Source organism: Sebastes umbrosus, unplaced genomic scaffold (genome assembly GCF_015220745.1).
Source record: "Sebastes umbrosus isolate fSebUmb1 unplaced genomic scaffold, fSebUmb1.pri scaffold_134_arrow_ctg1, whole genome shotgun sequence".
NCBI classification, from domain to species: domain Eukaryota; kingdom Metazoa; phylum Chordata; class Actinopteri; order Perciformes; family Sebastidae; genus Sebastes; species Sebastes umbrosus.
In genome coordinates, this window is record NW_023618462.1 from 48,607 (window position 1) to 65,000 (window position 16,394).

Genomic DNA, 16,394 nt, shown 5'->3' on the forward strand with positions numbered 1-16,394 from the left:
CAGCTGGTTCGTTAATTTAATTCTGTATAAGTTGTTTGTGTATAAGATTTAAACAGAGCAGAGAGTCCGTCCTGATTGGACGAGGAGACGCCACATGATGATGATGATGATGATGATGATGAAGATAAAGATAACATTAGTTAGTGACAGTATTTTTGTCATATAATAAACATTTGTATTTCTCCATTTTAAACCTGCAGTGTTTTTATTTCTTTGTCCTTTTGATAGTTATTAAAGGGACTGTTTATTATATATTTAATGTTTATTATTATATATTTAATTTTTATTATTATATATTTAATGTTTATTATTATATATTTAATGTTTATTATTATATATTTAATGTTTATTATTATATATTTAATTTTTATTATTATATATTTAATATTTATTATTATATATTTAATATTTATTATATATTTAAAGGGACTGTTAGTCAGAATCCATAATGTCTTGTTAACAGCTTCACCTGTGTCCGTTAAGTCAACTAAAGTCAGCGTCCTGTTGCTGGCGCTTGTGCTCGCTCTACATAGACATGAAGGAGCATCGCTCAACACAGTGAGGAGACACACGTCAGCTAAAAGCACCATATCACTCTATATTTCAGCTGCTTGGCAGTAATGTTAGCTGACCAGACCAAGGTCTCTCCATGAATCAATGCTGATCCTAGTGTTGGCTTTTCCCGCCTCAGCCTCCCGACCGCGGCCGGAGGGAACGGGGGAGACGCCGGAGTTTTGGTGGGAGACGATAACGTTTCTCTCTGCGGAGCCCCGTCACTTCACAAGACACGGGAAACCTCTGTTGGTCTGGAGGAGCTGCAGCAGTTATTTCTGCACAAACGTCCACTGAACATTCACTAGATATTCTCAGAGCTAAACTAACTCTTCTGCAGTGTGGAGTGAGCAGCATGCACGTGAGAGGTGGAGAGAGAGAGAGAGAAGGAGCGTGGTGTGTGAGTGAAGGCAGGCAGAGGAGCAGAGGAGCAGAGACTCCGGTCCTGGAGACCAAAGCTACGGTCTCCCCCGCGTCCTCCGACCGCGGCCAACACTGTTTAACAGCTTCACTAGATACAACCAAGAGGTTTTGGTGCTTCACTGGAGTTTGTGTTGGAGTCTGAGTCTGAACAGCGGAGACACACGAGAGACCAGGAGACACACGAGAGACCATGAGACACACGACAGACCAGGAGACACACGAGAGACCATGAGACACACGAGAGACCAGGAGACACACGAGAGACCATGAGACACACGACAGACCAGGAGACACACGAGAGACCATGAGACACACGAGAGACCAGGAGACACACGAGAGACCATGAGACACACGAGAGACCATGAGACACACGAGAGACCAGGAGACACACGAGAGACCATGAGACACACGAGAGACCATGAGACACACGAGAGACCATGAGACACACGAGAGACCATGAGACACACGAGAGACCATGAGACACCGACCAGCAATGAGTTATACCTGAACAAGTTACTAACAGGAAGTTTAACTGATATACTGCTTTAAAATTATATTACTATGTTACTATTATAATACTACCATACAATATTAGTATAGTATAAAATCACAACTTTATTTCACTAATAGTATGACTTATTTCTCTACATGTTATATTATTTATTTATTAACAGTGATCAATAAACAGTAAACAGTGATCAGTGATCAGTGATCAATCAGTCCTGTCAGTAGCTTGTCGTGTTGTGAAGGTGGTTCCTGAATGTTGGTCAGAGTGAGACCTCCTGAATGTTGGTCAGAGTGAGACCTCCTGAATGTTGGTCAGAGTGAGACCTCTCTCTGTTTCTCCTCTCTGTGTCTTGACGTGGCGCCGGGCCGCAGCCATGTTGTTCTGCTTCGTGTCCAGTCAGAGAGGAGGAGGAGGAGGAGGAGCAGAGAGGAGCAGAGAGGAGCAGAGAGGAGCTGTAGCAGGGTTAGAGAGAGAGAGAGACTAACACAGAGCAGCAGAGCAGCAGGTGAGTGACTGATCCTCCACACAGAGACTCACCTGGACCCGACTGACCTGCAGACTCACCTGGACTCACACAGCTCACCTGTCTGTTTACCTGCTAGCAGCTAGCTGTTAGCTGCTAGCTGCTAGCTGCTAGCTGTTAGCTGTTAGCTGTTAGCTGCTAGCTCTGAGTGGACTTTAAATCCAGACTCTCAGCTGCTCTCATTGATTATCAGCTAGCATCGATAATCGGATGATCAGCTGTGATTGATTACCTGCAGTACTGAGGTATTTGTACTGCTACTGTGTACTTGTACTTGTACTTGTAGTTGTGTACATGTCTGAGGGAAGTATTTCACTGCTCCAGAGACCTGACAGCTCCTGACTGGAAACACCAGAACACCAGAACACCAGAACACCAGAACAACAGAGCACCAGAACACCAGAGCACCAGAACACCAGAACACCAGAACACCAGAACAACAGAGCACCAGAACACCAGAACACCAGAACACCAGAACACCAGAACACCAGAGCAGCTGAAGGCTGAAGGCTGAAGGCTGAGCAGGCTGGTGCTGGACTGGAACTCATACATTTACTGCTGTAAACATTAAAGTGATCGATCATTAAAGTGATCGATCATTAGAAAATCAATCATTAAAGTGATCGATCATTAGAGAATCGATCATTAAAGTGATCGATCATTAAAGTGATCGATCATTAGAGAATCAATCATTAAAGTGATCGATCATTAAAGTGATCGATCATTAGAGAATCAATCATTAAAGTGATCGATCATTAAAGTGATCGATCATTAAAGTGATCGATCACTTTAATGATCGATCATTAAAGTGATCGACCATTAAAGAACAGTAATATCATTTACATTATTCTGCACGATGAGTACTTTTACTTTTGGTACTTAAACTTCAGTAACATTTCAAATGTAGAAGTCTGCTGAGAGCAGCCAGCAACCAAACCCCCATTCACCCTCTATATACAATATACTATAGGATTTACTCATTCATCCTCTATATACTATATACTATAGGATTTACTCATTCAACCTCTATATACTATAATACTATAGGATTTACTCATTCAACCTCTATATGCTATAATACTATAGGATTTACTCATTCAACCTCTATATACTATAATACTATAGTATTTACTCATTCAACCTCTATATACTATAATACTATAGGATTTACTCATTCAACCTCTATATACTATATACTATAGGATTTACTCATTCATCCTCTATATACTATATACTATAGGATTTACTCATTCAACCTCTATATACTATAATACTATAGGATTTACTCATTCAACCTCTATATGCTATAATACTATAGGATTTACTCATTCAACCTCTATATACTATAATACTATAGGATTTACTCATTCAACCTCTATATACTATAATACTATAGGATTTACTCATTCAACCTCTATATACTATAATACTATAGGATTTACTCATTCAACCTCTATATACTATATACTATAGGATTTACTCATTCAACCTCTATATACTATAATACTATAGGATTTACTCATTCAACCTCTATATACTATAATACTATTGGATTTACTCATTCATCCTCTATATACTATAATACTATAGGATTTACTCATTCAACCTCTATATACTATAATACTATAGGATTTACTCATTCATCCTCTATATACTATAATACTATAGGATTTACTCATTCAACCTCTATATACTATATACTATAGGATTTACTCATTCAACCTCTATATACTATAATACTATAGGATTTACTCATTCAACCTCTATATACTATAATACTATAGGATTTACTCATTCATCCTCTATATACTATATACTATAGGATTTACTCATTCATCCTCTATATACTATAATACTATAGGATTTACTCATTCAACCTCTATATACTATAATACTATAGGATTTACTTATTCAACCTCTATATACTATAATACTATAGGATTTACTCATTCAACCTCTATATACTATAATACTATAGGATTTACTCATTCAACCTCTATATACTATAATACTATAGGATTTACTCATTCATCCTCTATATACTATAATACTATAGGATTTACTCATTCAACCTCTATATACTATATACTATAGGATTTACTCATTCAACCTCTATATACTATAATACTATAGGATTTACTCATTCAACCTCTATATACTATAATACTATAGGATTTACTCATTCATCCTCTATATACTATAATACTATAGGATTTACTCATTCAACCTCTATATACTATATACTATAGGATTTACTCATTCAACCTCTATATACTATATACTATAGGATTTACTCATTCATCCTCTATATACTATAATACTATAGGATTTACTCATTCAACCTCTATATACTATATACTATAGGATTTACTCATTCAACCTCTATATACTATAATACTATAGGATTTACTCATTCAACCTCTATATACTATAATACTATAGGATTTACTCATTCAACCTCTATATACTATAATACTATAGGATTTACTCATTCATCCTCTATATACTATAATACTATAGGATTTACTCATTCATCCTCTATATACTATATACTATAGGATTTACTCATTCATCCTCTATATACTATAATACTATAGGATTTACTCATTCAACCTCTATATACTATAATACTATAGGATTTACTCATTCAACCTCTATATACTATAATACTATAGGATTTACTCATTCAACCTCTATATACTATAATACTATAGTATTTACTCATTCAACCTCTATATACTATATACTATAGGATTTACTCATTCAACCTCTATATACTATAATACTATAGGATTTACTCATTCAACCTCTATATACTATATACTATAGGATTTACTCATTCAACCTCTATATACTATAATACTATAGGATTTACTCATTCAACCTCTATATACTATAATACTATAGGATTTACTCATTCAACCTCTATATACTATATACTATAGGATTTACTTATTCAACCTCTATATACTATAATACTATAGGATTTACGCATTCAACCTCTATATACTATATACTATAGGATTTACTCATTCAACCTCTATATACTATAATACTATAAGATTTACTCATTCATCCTCTATATACTATATACTATAGGATTTACTCATTCATCCTCTATATACTATAATACTATAGGATTTACTCATTCAACCTCTATATACTATATACTATAGGATTTACTCATTCATCCTCTATATACTATAGGATTTACTCATTCAACCTCTATATACTATATACTATAGGATTTACTCATTCAACCTCTATATACTATAATACTATAGGATTTACTCATTCAACCTCTATATACTATAATACTATAGGATTTACTCATTCAACCTCTATATACTATATACTATAGGATTTACTCATTCATCCTCTATATACTATAATACTATAGGATTTACTCATTCAACCTCTATATACTATATACTATAGGATTTACTCATTCAACCTCTATATAGCATAATACTATAGTATTTACTCATTCAACCTCTATATACTATATACTATAGGATTTACTCATTCAACCTCTATATACTATAATACTATAGGATTTACTCATTCATCCTCTATATACTATAATACTATAGTATTTACTCATTCAACCTCTATATACTATATACTATAGGATTTACTCATTCAACCTCTATATACTATAATACTATAGGATTTACTCATTCATCCTCTATATACTATAATACTATAGGATTTACTCATTCAACCTCTATATACTATATACTATAGGATTTACTCATTCAACCTCTATATACTATAATACTATAGGATTTACTCATTCAACCTCTATATACTATAATACTATAGGATTTACTTATTCAACCTCTATATACTATAATACTATTGGATTTACTCATTCAACCTCTATATACTATATACTATAGGATTTACTCATTCAACCTCTATATACTATAATACTATAGGCTTTATTTATTCAACCTCTATATACTATAATACTATTGGATTTACTCATTCAACCTCTATATACTATATACTATAGGATTTACTCATTCAACCTCTATATACTATAATACTATAGGCTTTACTCATTCAACCTCTATATACTATATACTATAGGATTTACTCATTCAACCTCTATATACTATAATACTATAGGCTTTACTTATTCAACCTCTATATACTATAATACTATAGTATTTACTCATTCAACCTCTATATACTATATACTATAGGATTTACTCATTCAACCTCTATATACTATAATACTATAGGATTTACTCATTCATCCTCTATATACTATAATACTATAGGATTTACTCATTCATCCTCTATATACTATATGATTTACTCATTCATCCTCTATATACTATAGGATTTACTCATTCATCCTCTATATACTATAATACTATAGGATTTACTCATTCAACCTCTATATACTATATACTATAGGATTTACTCATTCATCCTCTATATACTATAGGATTTACTCATTCAACCTCTATATACTATAATACTATAGGATTTACTCATTCAACCTCTATATACTATAATACTATAGGATTTACTCATTCAACCTCCATATACTATATACTATAGGATTTACTCATTCATCCTCTATATACTATAATACTATAGGATTTACTCATTCAACCTCTATATACTATAATACTATAGGATTTACTCATTCAACCTCTATATACTATATACTATAGGATTTACTCATTCAACCTCTATATACTATAGGATTTACTCATTCAACCTCTATATACTATAATACTATAGGATTTACTCATTCAACCTCTATATACTATATACTATAGGATTTACTCATTCATCCTCTATATACTATATACTATAGGATTTACTCATTCATCCTCTATATACTATAATACTATAGGATTTACTCATTCAACCTCTATATACTATAATACTATAGGATTTACTCATTCAACCTCTATATACTATAATACTATAGGATTTACTCATTCAACCTCTATATACTATAATACAATAGGATTTACTCATTCAACCTCTATATACTATATACTATAGGATTTACTCATTCATCCTCTATATACTATATACTATAGGATTTACTCATTCATCCTCTATATACTATAATACTATAGGATTTACTCATTCAACCTCTATATACTATAATACTATAGGATTTACTCATTCAACCTCTATATACTATAATACTATAGGATTTACTCATTCAACCTCTATATACTATATACTATAGGATTTACTCATTCAACCTCTATATACTATATACTATAGGATTTACTCATTCAACCTCTATATACTATAATACTATAGGATTTACTCATTCAACCTCTATATACTATAGGATTTACTCATTCAACCTCTATATACTATAATACTATTGGATTTACTCATTCAACCTCTATATACTATAATACTATAGGATTTACTCATTCAACCTCTATATACTATATACTATAGGATTTACTCATTCAACCTCTATATACTATATACTATAGGATTTACTCATTCAACCTCTATATACTATATACTATAGGATTTTACTTTCACTTCATTTAGTGATCGATTTAACAGAATACTACATCAGGTACATCATTCTAAAGTGTAGTTAGTAGTACTACGGTGTAGTTAGTACTATGGTGTAGTTAGTACTATGGTGTAGTTAGTAGTACTACGGTGTAGTTAGTACTATGGTGTAGTTAGTAGTACTACGGTGTAGTTATTACTATGGTGTAGTTAGTACTATGGTGTAGTTAGTAGTACTATGGTGTAGTTAGTACTATGGTGTAGTTATTACTATGGTGTAGTTAGTACTATGGTGTAGTTAGTAGTACTATGGTGTAGTTAGTAGTACTATGGTGTAGTTAGTACTATGGTGTAGTTAGTACTATGGTGTAGTTAGTAGTACTACGGTGTAGTTAGTACTACGGTGTAGTTAGTACTATGGTGTAGTTAGTACTATGGTGTAGTTAGTAGTACTACGGTGTAGTTAGTACTACGGTGTAGTTAGTACTATGGTGTAGTTAGTAGTACTATGGTGTAGTTAGTACTATGGTGTAGTTAGCACTATGGTGTAGTTAGTAGTACTACAGTGTAGGTAGTACTATGGTGTAGTTAGTAGTACTATGGTGTAGTTATTACTATGGTGTAGTTAGTAGTACTATGGTGTAGTTAGTACTATGGTGTAGTTAGTAGTACTACGGTGTAGTTAGTACTATGGTGTAGTTAGTAGTACTATGGTGTAGTTAGTACTATGGTGTAGTTAGTAGTACTATGGTGTAGTTATTACTATGGTGTAGTTAGTAGTACTATGGTGTAGTTATTACTATGGTGTAGTTAGTACTATGGTGTAGTTAGTGCTATGGTGTAGTTATTACTATGGTGTAGTTAGTAGTACTATGGTGTAGTTATTACTATGGTGTAGTTAGTACTATGGTGTAGTTATTACTATGGTGTAGTTAGTAGTACTATGGTGTAGTTATTACTATGGTGTAGTTAGTACTATGGTGTAGTTAGTACTATGGTGTAGTTAGTAGTACTACGGTGTAGTTAGTACTATGGTGTAGTTATTACTATGGTGTAGTTAGTACTATGGTGTAGTTATTACTATGGTGTAGTTAGTAGTACTATGGTGTAGTTAGTAGTACTATGGTGTAGTTAGTACTATGGTGTAGTTAGTAGTACTACGGTGTAGTTAGTACTATGGTGTAGTTAGTAGTACTATGGTGTAGTTAGTAGTACTATGGTGTAGTTATTACTATGGTGTAGTTAGTAGTACTATGGTGTAGTTATTACTATGGTGTAGTTAGTAGTACTACGGTGTAGTTAGTACTATGGTGTAGTTAGTAGTACTACGGTGTAGTTAGTACTATGGTGTAGTTAGTAGTACTACGGTGTAGTTAGTACTATGGTGTAGTTAGTAGTACTACGGTGTAGTTATTACTATGGTGTAGTTAGTAGTACTATGGTGTAGTTATTACTATGGTGTAGTTAGTAGTACTACGGTGTAGTTAGTACTATGGTGTAGTTAGTAGTACTACGGTGTAGTTAGTACTATGGTGTAGTTAGTAGTACTATGGTGTAGTTATTACTATGGTGTAGTTAGTAGTACTACGGTGTAGTTAGTACTATGGTGTAGTTAGTAGTACTACGGTGTAGTTAGTACTATGGTGTAGTTAGTAGTACTACGGTGTAGTTAGTACTATGGTGTAGTTAGTAGTACTATGGTGTAGTTAGTACTACGGTCCTCTGATATTGTGTCCCGTCTCCCCCCCCCCACAGTGTCTGGCCCCTCCCACCTCCCTGCGTTGCCATGGCGACCTTCCCAGAGTACATCTCTCAGAATGAGGAGCGTGACGGCGTGCGGTTCAGCTGGAACGTCTGGCCGTCCAGCCGGCTGGAGGCCACCAGGATGGTGGTCCCGGTGGCGTCGCTGTTCACACCGCTGAGGGAGCGGCCCGACCTGCCGCCAATCCAGTATGAACCTGTCCTCTGCAGCCGTGCCACCTGCCGCGCCGTCCTCAACCCGCTGTGGTACGTATGACATCACACACCGGGGTCTAAGGTCACAGACGGGGGTCAAAGGTCACAGACGGGGGTCTGAGGTCACACACCAGGGTCAGAGGTCACAGACGGGGGTCTAAGGTCACACACCAGGGTCAGAGGTCACAGACGGGGGTCAGAGGTCACAGACGGGTGTCTGAGGTCACAGATGGGGGTCAGGGGTCACAGACGGGGGTCTGAGGTTACAGACGGGTGTCTGAGGTCACAGACGGGGGTCAGAGGACACAGACGGGGGTCAGGGGTCACAGACGGGGGTCAGAGGACACAGACGAGGGTCAGAGGTCACAGACGGGGGTCAGGGGTCACAGACGGGGGTCAGGGGGTCTAACGCGTACCTGTTTGTCTCTTTCAGTCAGGTGGACTACCGGGCCAAACTGTGGGCCTGTAACTTCTGCTACCAGAGGAACCAGGTTCAGTAGAAACACACACACACTGATTTAATGAATCGTCCTCTCAGAGACAGAAGAGCAGAACTCAGACTCAGGTTCTGGTTCTGGTTCTGTTTCAGTTTCCTCCGTCGTACGCTGGAATCTCTGAGGTGAACCAACCGGCTGAGCTGCTGCCTCAGTTCTCCACCATCGAGTACGTGGTCCAGGTAAGACAGACAGGTGGACGGACGGACAGACGGACGGACGGACCGTACTGTCAGATGTATAACCCGATGTGGTCTCTGTCCTCAGCGGGGTCCTCAGATGCCGCTGGTCTTCCTGTACGTGGTGGACACCTGTATGGAGGACGAGGACCTGCAAGCCCTGAAGGAGTCTCTGCAGATGTCCCTGTCTCTGCTGCCCCCCACCGCACTGGTCGGACTCATCACCTTCGGACGCATGGTTCAAGTCCACGAGCTGGGCTGTGAGGGGATCTCCAAGAGCTACGTCTTCAGGGGGACCAAGGACCTGAACGCCAAGCAGCTCCAGGTATCTGACCGCCACTGGGACCAGTCCAGCAGGTAGCAGGTAGCTACTGGTGACAAGTCCAGCAGGTAGCAGGTAGCTACTGGTGACCAGTCCAGCAGGTAGCAGGTAGCTACTGGTGACCAGTCCAGCAGGTAGCAGGTAGCTACTGGTGACAAGTCCAGCAGGTAGCAGGTAGCTACTGGTGACCAGTCCAGCAGGTAGCAGGTAGCTACTGATGACCAGTCCATTAGGTAGCAGGTAGCTACTGTTGACAAGTCCAGCAGGTAGCAGGTAGCTACTGGTGACCAGTCCAGCAGGTAGCTACTGGTGACCAGTCCAGCAGGTAGCAGGTAGCTACTGGTGACCAGTCCAGCAGGTAGCAGGTAGCTACTGGTTAGCAGTCCAGAAGGTAGCAGGTAGCTACTGGTGACCAGTCCAGCAGGTAGCAGGTAGCTACTGGTTAGCAGTCCAGAAGGTAGCAGGTAGCTACTGGTGACCAGTCCAGCAGGTAGCAGGTAGCTACTGGTGACCTGACCCCAACCTTTACAGAGAAGCCTCTGTAGCAGCCCAGGGACGGTAGAGATGAAGTAGTAATCATCTGTGTACTGTTTACAGGAGATGCTGGGTCTGACCAAACCGGCGGCGGCGGCGGCGGCGGCGGCGGCGGCGGCGGCGGCGGCGGCGGCGGCTCAGGGACGAGGACCTCAGCCAGCCCAGCAGCCTCTGTCCAACAGGTAAATGTAATCTATTACTAGCTCCTAACGAGGGATGCAGCCCTCCATTACTTTAGTAATATATGACTGTAGTAATAGATTACTTTAGTAATAGATTACTTTAGTAATAGATGACTGTAGTAATAGATGACTGTAGTAATAGATTACTTTAGTAATAGATTACTTTAGTAATAGATGACTGTAGTAATAGATGACTTTAGTAATAGATGACTGTAGTAATAGATGACTGTAGTAATAGATTACTTTAGTAATAGATTACTTTAGTAATAGATGACTTTAGTAATAGATGACTGTAGTAATAGATTACTTTAGTAATAGATGACTGTAGTAATAGATGACTGTAGTAATAGATGACTGTAGTAATAGATTACTTTAGTAATAGATGACTTTAGTAATAGATGACTGTAGTAATAGATGACTGTAGTAATAGATTACTTTAGTAATAGATGACTGTAGTAATAGATGACTGTAGTAATAGATGACTGTAGTAATAGATGACTGTAGTAATAGATTACTTTAGTAATAGATGACTGTAGTAATAGATGACTGTAGTAATAGATGACTGTAGTAATAGATTACTTTAGTAATAGATGACTTTAGTAATAGATGACTGTAGTAATAGATGACTGTAGTAATAGATTACTTTAGTAATAGATTACTTTAGTAATAGATGACTTTAGTAATAGATGACTGTAGTAATAGATTACTTTAGTAATAGATGACTGTAGTAATAGATGACTGTAGTAATAGATGACTGTAGTAATAGATTACTTTAGTAATAGATGACTGTAGTAATAGATGACTGTAGTAATAGATGACTGTAGTAATAGATTACTTTAGTAATAGATGACTGTAGTAATAGATGACTGTAGTAATAGATGACTTTAGTAATAGATGACTGTAGTAATAGATGACTGTAGTAATAGATTACTTTAGTAATAGATGACTTTAGTAATAGATGACTGTAGTAATAGATGACTGTAGTAATAGATGACTGTAGTAATAGATTACTTTAGTAATAGATGACTGTAGTAATAGATGACTGTAGTAATAGATTACTTTAGTAATAGATGACTTTAGTAATAGATGACTGTAGTAATAGATGACTGTAGTAATAGATTACTTTAGTAATAGATGACTGTAGTAATAGATTACAGCGCTGTGCGGTGCGGCGTGTCCCTTCAGGTTCCTGCAGCCGGTGCAGAAGGTGGACATGAACCTGACGGACCTTCTGGGGGAGCTGCAGCGTGACCCCTGGCCCGTCACTCAGGGGAAGAGGCCGCTGCGCTCGCTGGGCGTCGCCATGTCCATCGCCGTGGGCCTGCTGGAGGTGAGGGGGTCGCCGTCTTTACACAGCGGCGCCGAGCCGTCGCCGGCGCGTCACACTGAGCCTGTGTGTTTTACCCACAGTGCACCTTCCCGAACACGGGCGCTCGGGTCATGACCTTCATCGGCGGCCCGGCGACGCAAGGCCCCGGCATGGTGGTGGGAGACGAGCTGAAGACCCCCATCAGGTCCTGGCACGACCTCGAGAAGGACAACGCCAAGTTCATGAAGAAAGCCACCAAGGTGAGTCAGAGTAGTACTATCATAGAACTACTATCAGAGTACTACTATCATAGAACTACTATCAGAGTACTACTATCATAGAACTACTATCAGAGTACTACTATCAGAGTACTACTATCAGAGTACTACTATCATAGAACTACTATCAGAGTACTACTATCATAGAACTACTATCAGAGTACTACTATCATAGTACTACTATCATAGTACTACTATCATAGAACTACTATCAGAGTACTACTATCATAGAACTACTATCAGAGTACTACTATCATAGAACTACTATCAAAGACATGCAGGTTAGGTTAATTGTGGACTCTAAATTGCCCGTAGGTGTGAATGTGAGCGTGAATGGTTGTCTGTCTCTATGTGTCAGCCCTGCGATGGACTGGCGACCTGTCCAGGGTGTACCCTGCCTTCGCCCAATGTCGGCTGGGATCGGCTCCAGCCCCCCCGCGACCCCTAACGGGATAAGCGGTTGCAGATGGAGGTTGCAGATGGATGGATGGACTATCATAGAACTACTATCAGAGTACTACTATCAGAGTACTACTATCATAGAACTACTATCATAGAACTACTATCAGAGTACTACTATCATAGTACTACTATCATAGAACTACTATCATAGAACTACTATCAGAGTACTACTACGTAGTACTACATAGTACTGAGTAGTACTGAGTATGCATCTTGTGTGTTGCAGCACTACGAGTCTCTGGCTAACAGAGCGTCTGCTAACGGTCACATCATCGACATCTACGCCTGCAGCCTCGACCAGACCGGACTACTGGAGATGAAGTGCTGCTGTAACTACACCGGGTACACACACACACACTCACTGGCGCTGGTGCCACATGTGGCTGTGGAGGCCGATGCGTGAGCCACACACTCGCCCGCAGATGGGGCAAAGGAGCCCAGATGTTGTTGTAATGCCCGCTGGTGTCGTTGGGCACGCCTTTCGGTCCTCCTCTGTTGGGTGGTGTGGTGTATTTGTTCGGTTGCTCTGGCACAGGTGACCTGCCAGGCTGACCTATCAAGTGCCAGATGTTCCAGATGGGTGGGGTTTATTGAGGAGGTCTTTAGTTTGCGTTGCTGAGTTGCCCATAGAGGACTTGGCGGGGCAAGCGGTGGTCAGGCATGCGGATAGTATGCCCAGCGGAGATGTTTTTTAGCTAATGCTGCTTCCATGCAGATGGAGTTGGTCATGGAAAGGATCTCTGTGTGAGGCACCCGATCTTCCCAAGAGAGGCCGAGGATTTTTTGGAGGCATCGAATGTGGAAGGCCTCCAAGTTTTTGATATGCCGTCTGTATGGGGTCCATGTTTCTGCCCCATAGAGCAGAGTGGAGGCACATACCGCGTTGTAAACAGCCACCTTGGTACTGATCTTTAGGTTTTTGTTTTGGAATACCCTTCTACGGAGTCGCCCAAAGGCTGATGAGGCTTTGTTGATGCGACTGTTTATTTCAGTGTCAAGGGAGCAGTCTGAGGAGATTGTGGAGCCAAGATAGGTGAACTGGTGAACTACTGTGAGTGGAACACCACCTATTTGAAAGTTAGGGAGTGAAGGAGGTTGGGAAGTGAGTTGTGCCATGACTTCGGTTTTTTGAATATTGACCTGGAGACCAAAGGACTGGTATAGGCTGGAGATTGTGTTAAGGGCATGCTGCATGGACTCTGGGCTATGTGCAAAGACAGCGCAGTCATCTGCGTATTGGAGCTCATGGATTTGGCATGTCTTTGTCTTTGTGTAGGCCTGGAGCCGTCGGATGTTGAATAGACTTCCATCAAGGCGGTGCTCCAGGTGAACTCCATCTCTGTGTCCCAGGGTATGGTGGAAGAGGTGGGTAGTGGCTGAGAGGAGGAGATTGAACAGGACCGGTGCCAAGACACAGCCCTGTTTCACCCCAGTGTTGACCTTGAAGGGCTCTAACTGGAGTCCTCCTGTGAGAACTCTGGCTTGCATCCCATCATGCAGTTGCTGCAGGATGGAAAGAAACTTGGGTGGTACCCCAAGCTTTGAGAGCTGTTTCCAGAGCAACTCACGGTTTATGGTGTCAAAGGCTTTGCTGAGGTCGATGAAGGCTATGTACAGGTCCTTGCGTTGTTCTCTGCTCTTCTCCAGCAGCTACCGTAAAACAAAGATCATGTCAGTAGTGGATCTGGTCTTCCGAAAGCAACATTGCGTTTCTGGGAGAACACTTTCCGAAATGTACTCCACCAGCCTATTGAGCATGATCTTTGCCAGCACTTTCCCTGCGGTGGAGAGGAGAGAGATTCCGTGGCCGTTCCCACAGATGGCTCTGTCGCCCTTCTGTTTGTAGATGACCACAATGTTAGCGTCCTTCCAATCCTGAGGGACTATCTCGGACTTCCAGATGTTTATGATCAGGAGATGTAGGCGGTGTGTAAGGAGGAACCCCCCATGTTTGAGGATCTCTGCTGGGATGCCATCAGGTTCTGCACTTTTGTTGTTCTTTAGGCTTTCAATGGCTTTACGGGTTTCAGAGAACTGTGGTGGAGTGTCAAGAGGGAGGATTGGTGGAAGGTCTGGGAGTTTATTGAGGATATGGAGATCAACGGGGTTTCTGTGGTTGAGGAGGGTTTCAAAATGATCCGCCCAGCGGCCAAGAATATCATGGCGGTCCTTGAGAAGAGTGTTCCCGTTTGCTGATCGGACAGGGGCGATGGTCTGCTTCCTGGGGCCATATATGGCTTTGATGGCATCATAGAAGCCCTGGGTGTTGCTGCAGTCTGCAAACTTTTGGATTTCTTGTGCCCTCTGTATCCACCATGCGTCTTCCATGGTCCGGAGTGCATGCTGGGTTGTAGCTCTTGCTTTGGCAAAAGTGGCTTTCAGAGTGGAGGAACCAGGGTTTCCCAGGAGAGCTATGTGGGCTTTATGCTTTGCTTGGAGGAGTGATTTTATTTCTGTGGAGTTGTTGTCAAACCAGTCCTGATGACGTTTCCTTGACAGGCCAAGTGCTTCCGAGGCTGCAGCGTGGATGGCTGTGCGCAGAGCTGACCAATCAGTGGGTTCCTCTGGAACTTGGTTGAGGTTTCTTGCAAGGAGTTGTCGGAGGTTGCCTATAGTGTCGGGGTTGTTGAGTGCTGTGCAGTTTAGTTTTCTGATTGGGGCGGTCGTTGGGCGACGTGGTTGAATACCCATACGGAGTTTGGATCTGACCATAAGGTGGTCGGTCCAGCATTCAGCACAGAACGTCCTGTCTGTCCTTTTGGCGGACGATGATGTAATCCAGGAGGTGCCAGTGTTTTGAGCGGGGGTGTTGCCAGGTGGTTTTAAGCCTGTTCTTCATCTGGAAGGTGGTGTTTGTAATGACCAGGCGATGTTCCGCGCAGAGGGAGAGGAGCCGTAGTCCGTTGCTATTCATTTTCCCCACTCCATGCTGGCCTAGGATCTTACTCCAGACGTGATGCTCTGTGCCCACTCTGGCATTAAAGTCTCCCATAAGTATGAGCTTATCTGTAGCTGGGGTTTTCTGGATGATGGAGTCGAGACTTCTGTAAAAGTCCTCTTTGACATTGTGTTCTGCATCCAAGGTCGGTACGTAGGCACTGATGAGGGTGGCAGAGCGTCCCTTTGTAAGGGGAATGCGCAACGTCATCAGTCTTTCA

The 16,394-nt window shown here is 40.3% G+C and overlaps 1 protein-coding gene across 2 annotated transcripts in view; it reads left to right on the forward strand.

The window, feature by feature from the left end:
- Nucleotides 1-1,906: 1,906 nt before the first annotated feature.
- sec23a (Sec23 homolog A, coat complex II component) overlaps nucleotides 1,907-16,394 on the forward strand; it is a 16,150-nt gene continuing 1,662 nt past the window's right edge. Inside the window, exons 1-9 of one of the 2 annotated variants that reach the window (XM_037763013.1) lie at nucleotides 1,907-1,988; nucleotides 9,276-9,527; nucleotides 9,910-9,967; nucleotides 10,066-10,152; nucleotides 10,238-10,474; nucleotides 11,069-11,187; nucleotides 12,373-12,517; nucleotides 12,598-12,756; nucleotides 13,463-13,578. In XM_037763013.1, coding sequence (XP_037618941.1) covers nucleotides 9,307-9,527; nucleotides 9,910-9,967; nucleotides 10,066-10,152; nucleotides 10,238-10,474; nucleotides 11,069-11,187; nucleotides 12,373-12,517; nucleotides 12,598-12,756; nucleotides 13,463-13,578 — 1,142 coding nt within the window. In that variant the 5' untranslated portion in view covers nucleotides 1,907-1,988; nucleotides 9,276-9,306. The remainder of the gene's footprint in view (nucleotides 1,989-9,275; nucleotides 9,528-9,909; nucleotides 9,968-10,065; nucleotides 10,153-10,237; nucleotides 10,475-11,068; nucleotides 11,188-12,372; nucleotides 12,518-12,597; nucleotides 12,757-13,462; nucleotides 13,579-16,394) is intronic. The other variant, XM_037763012.1, reaches the window with a different exon arrangement.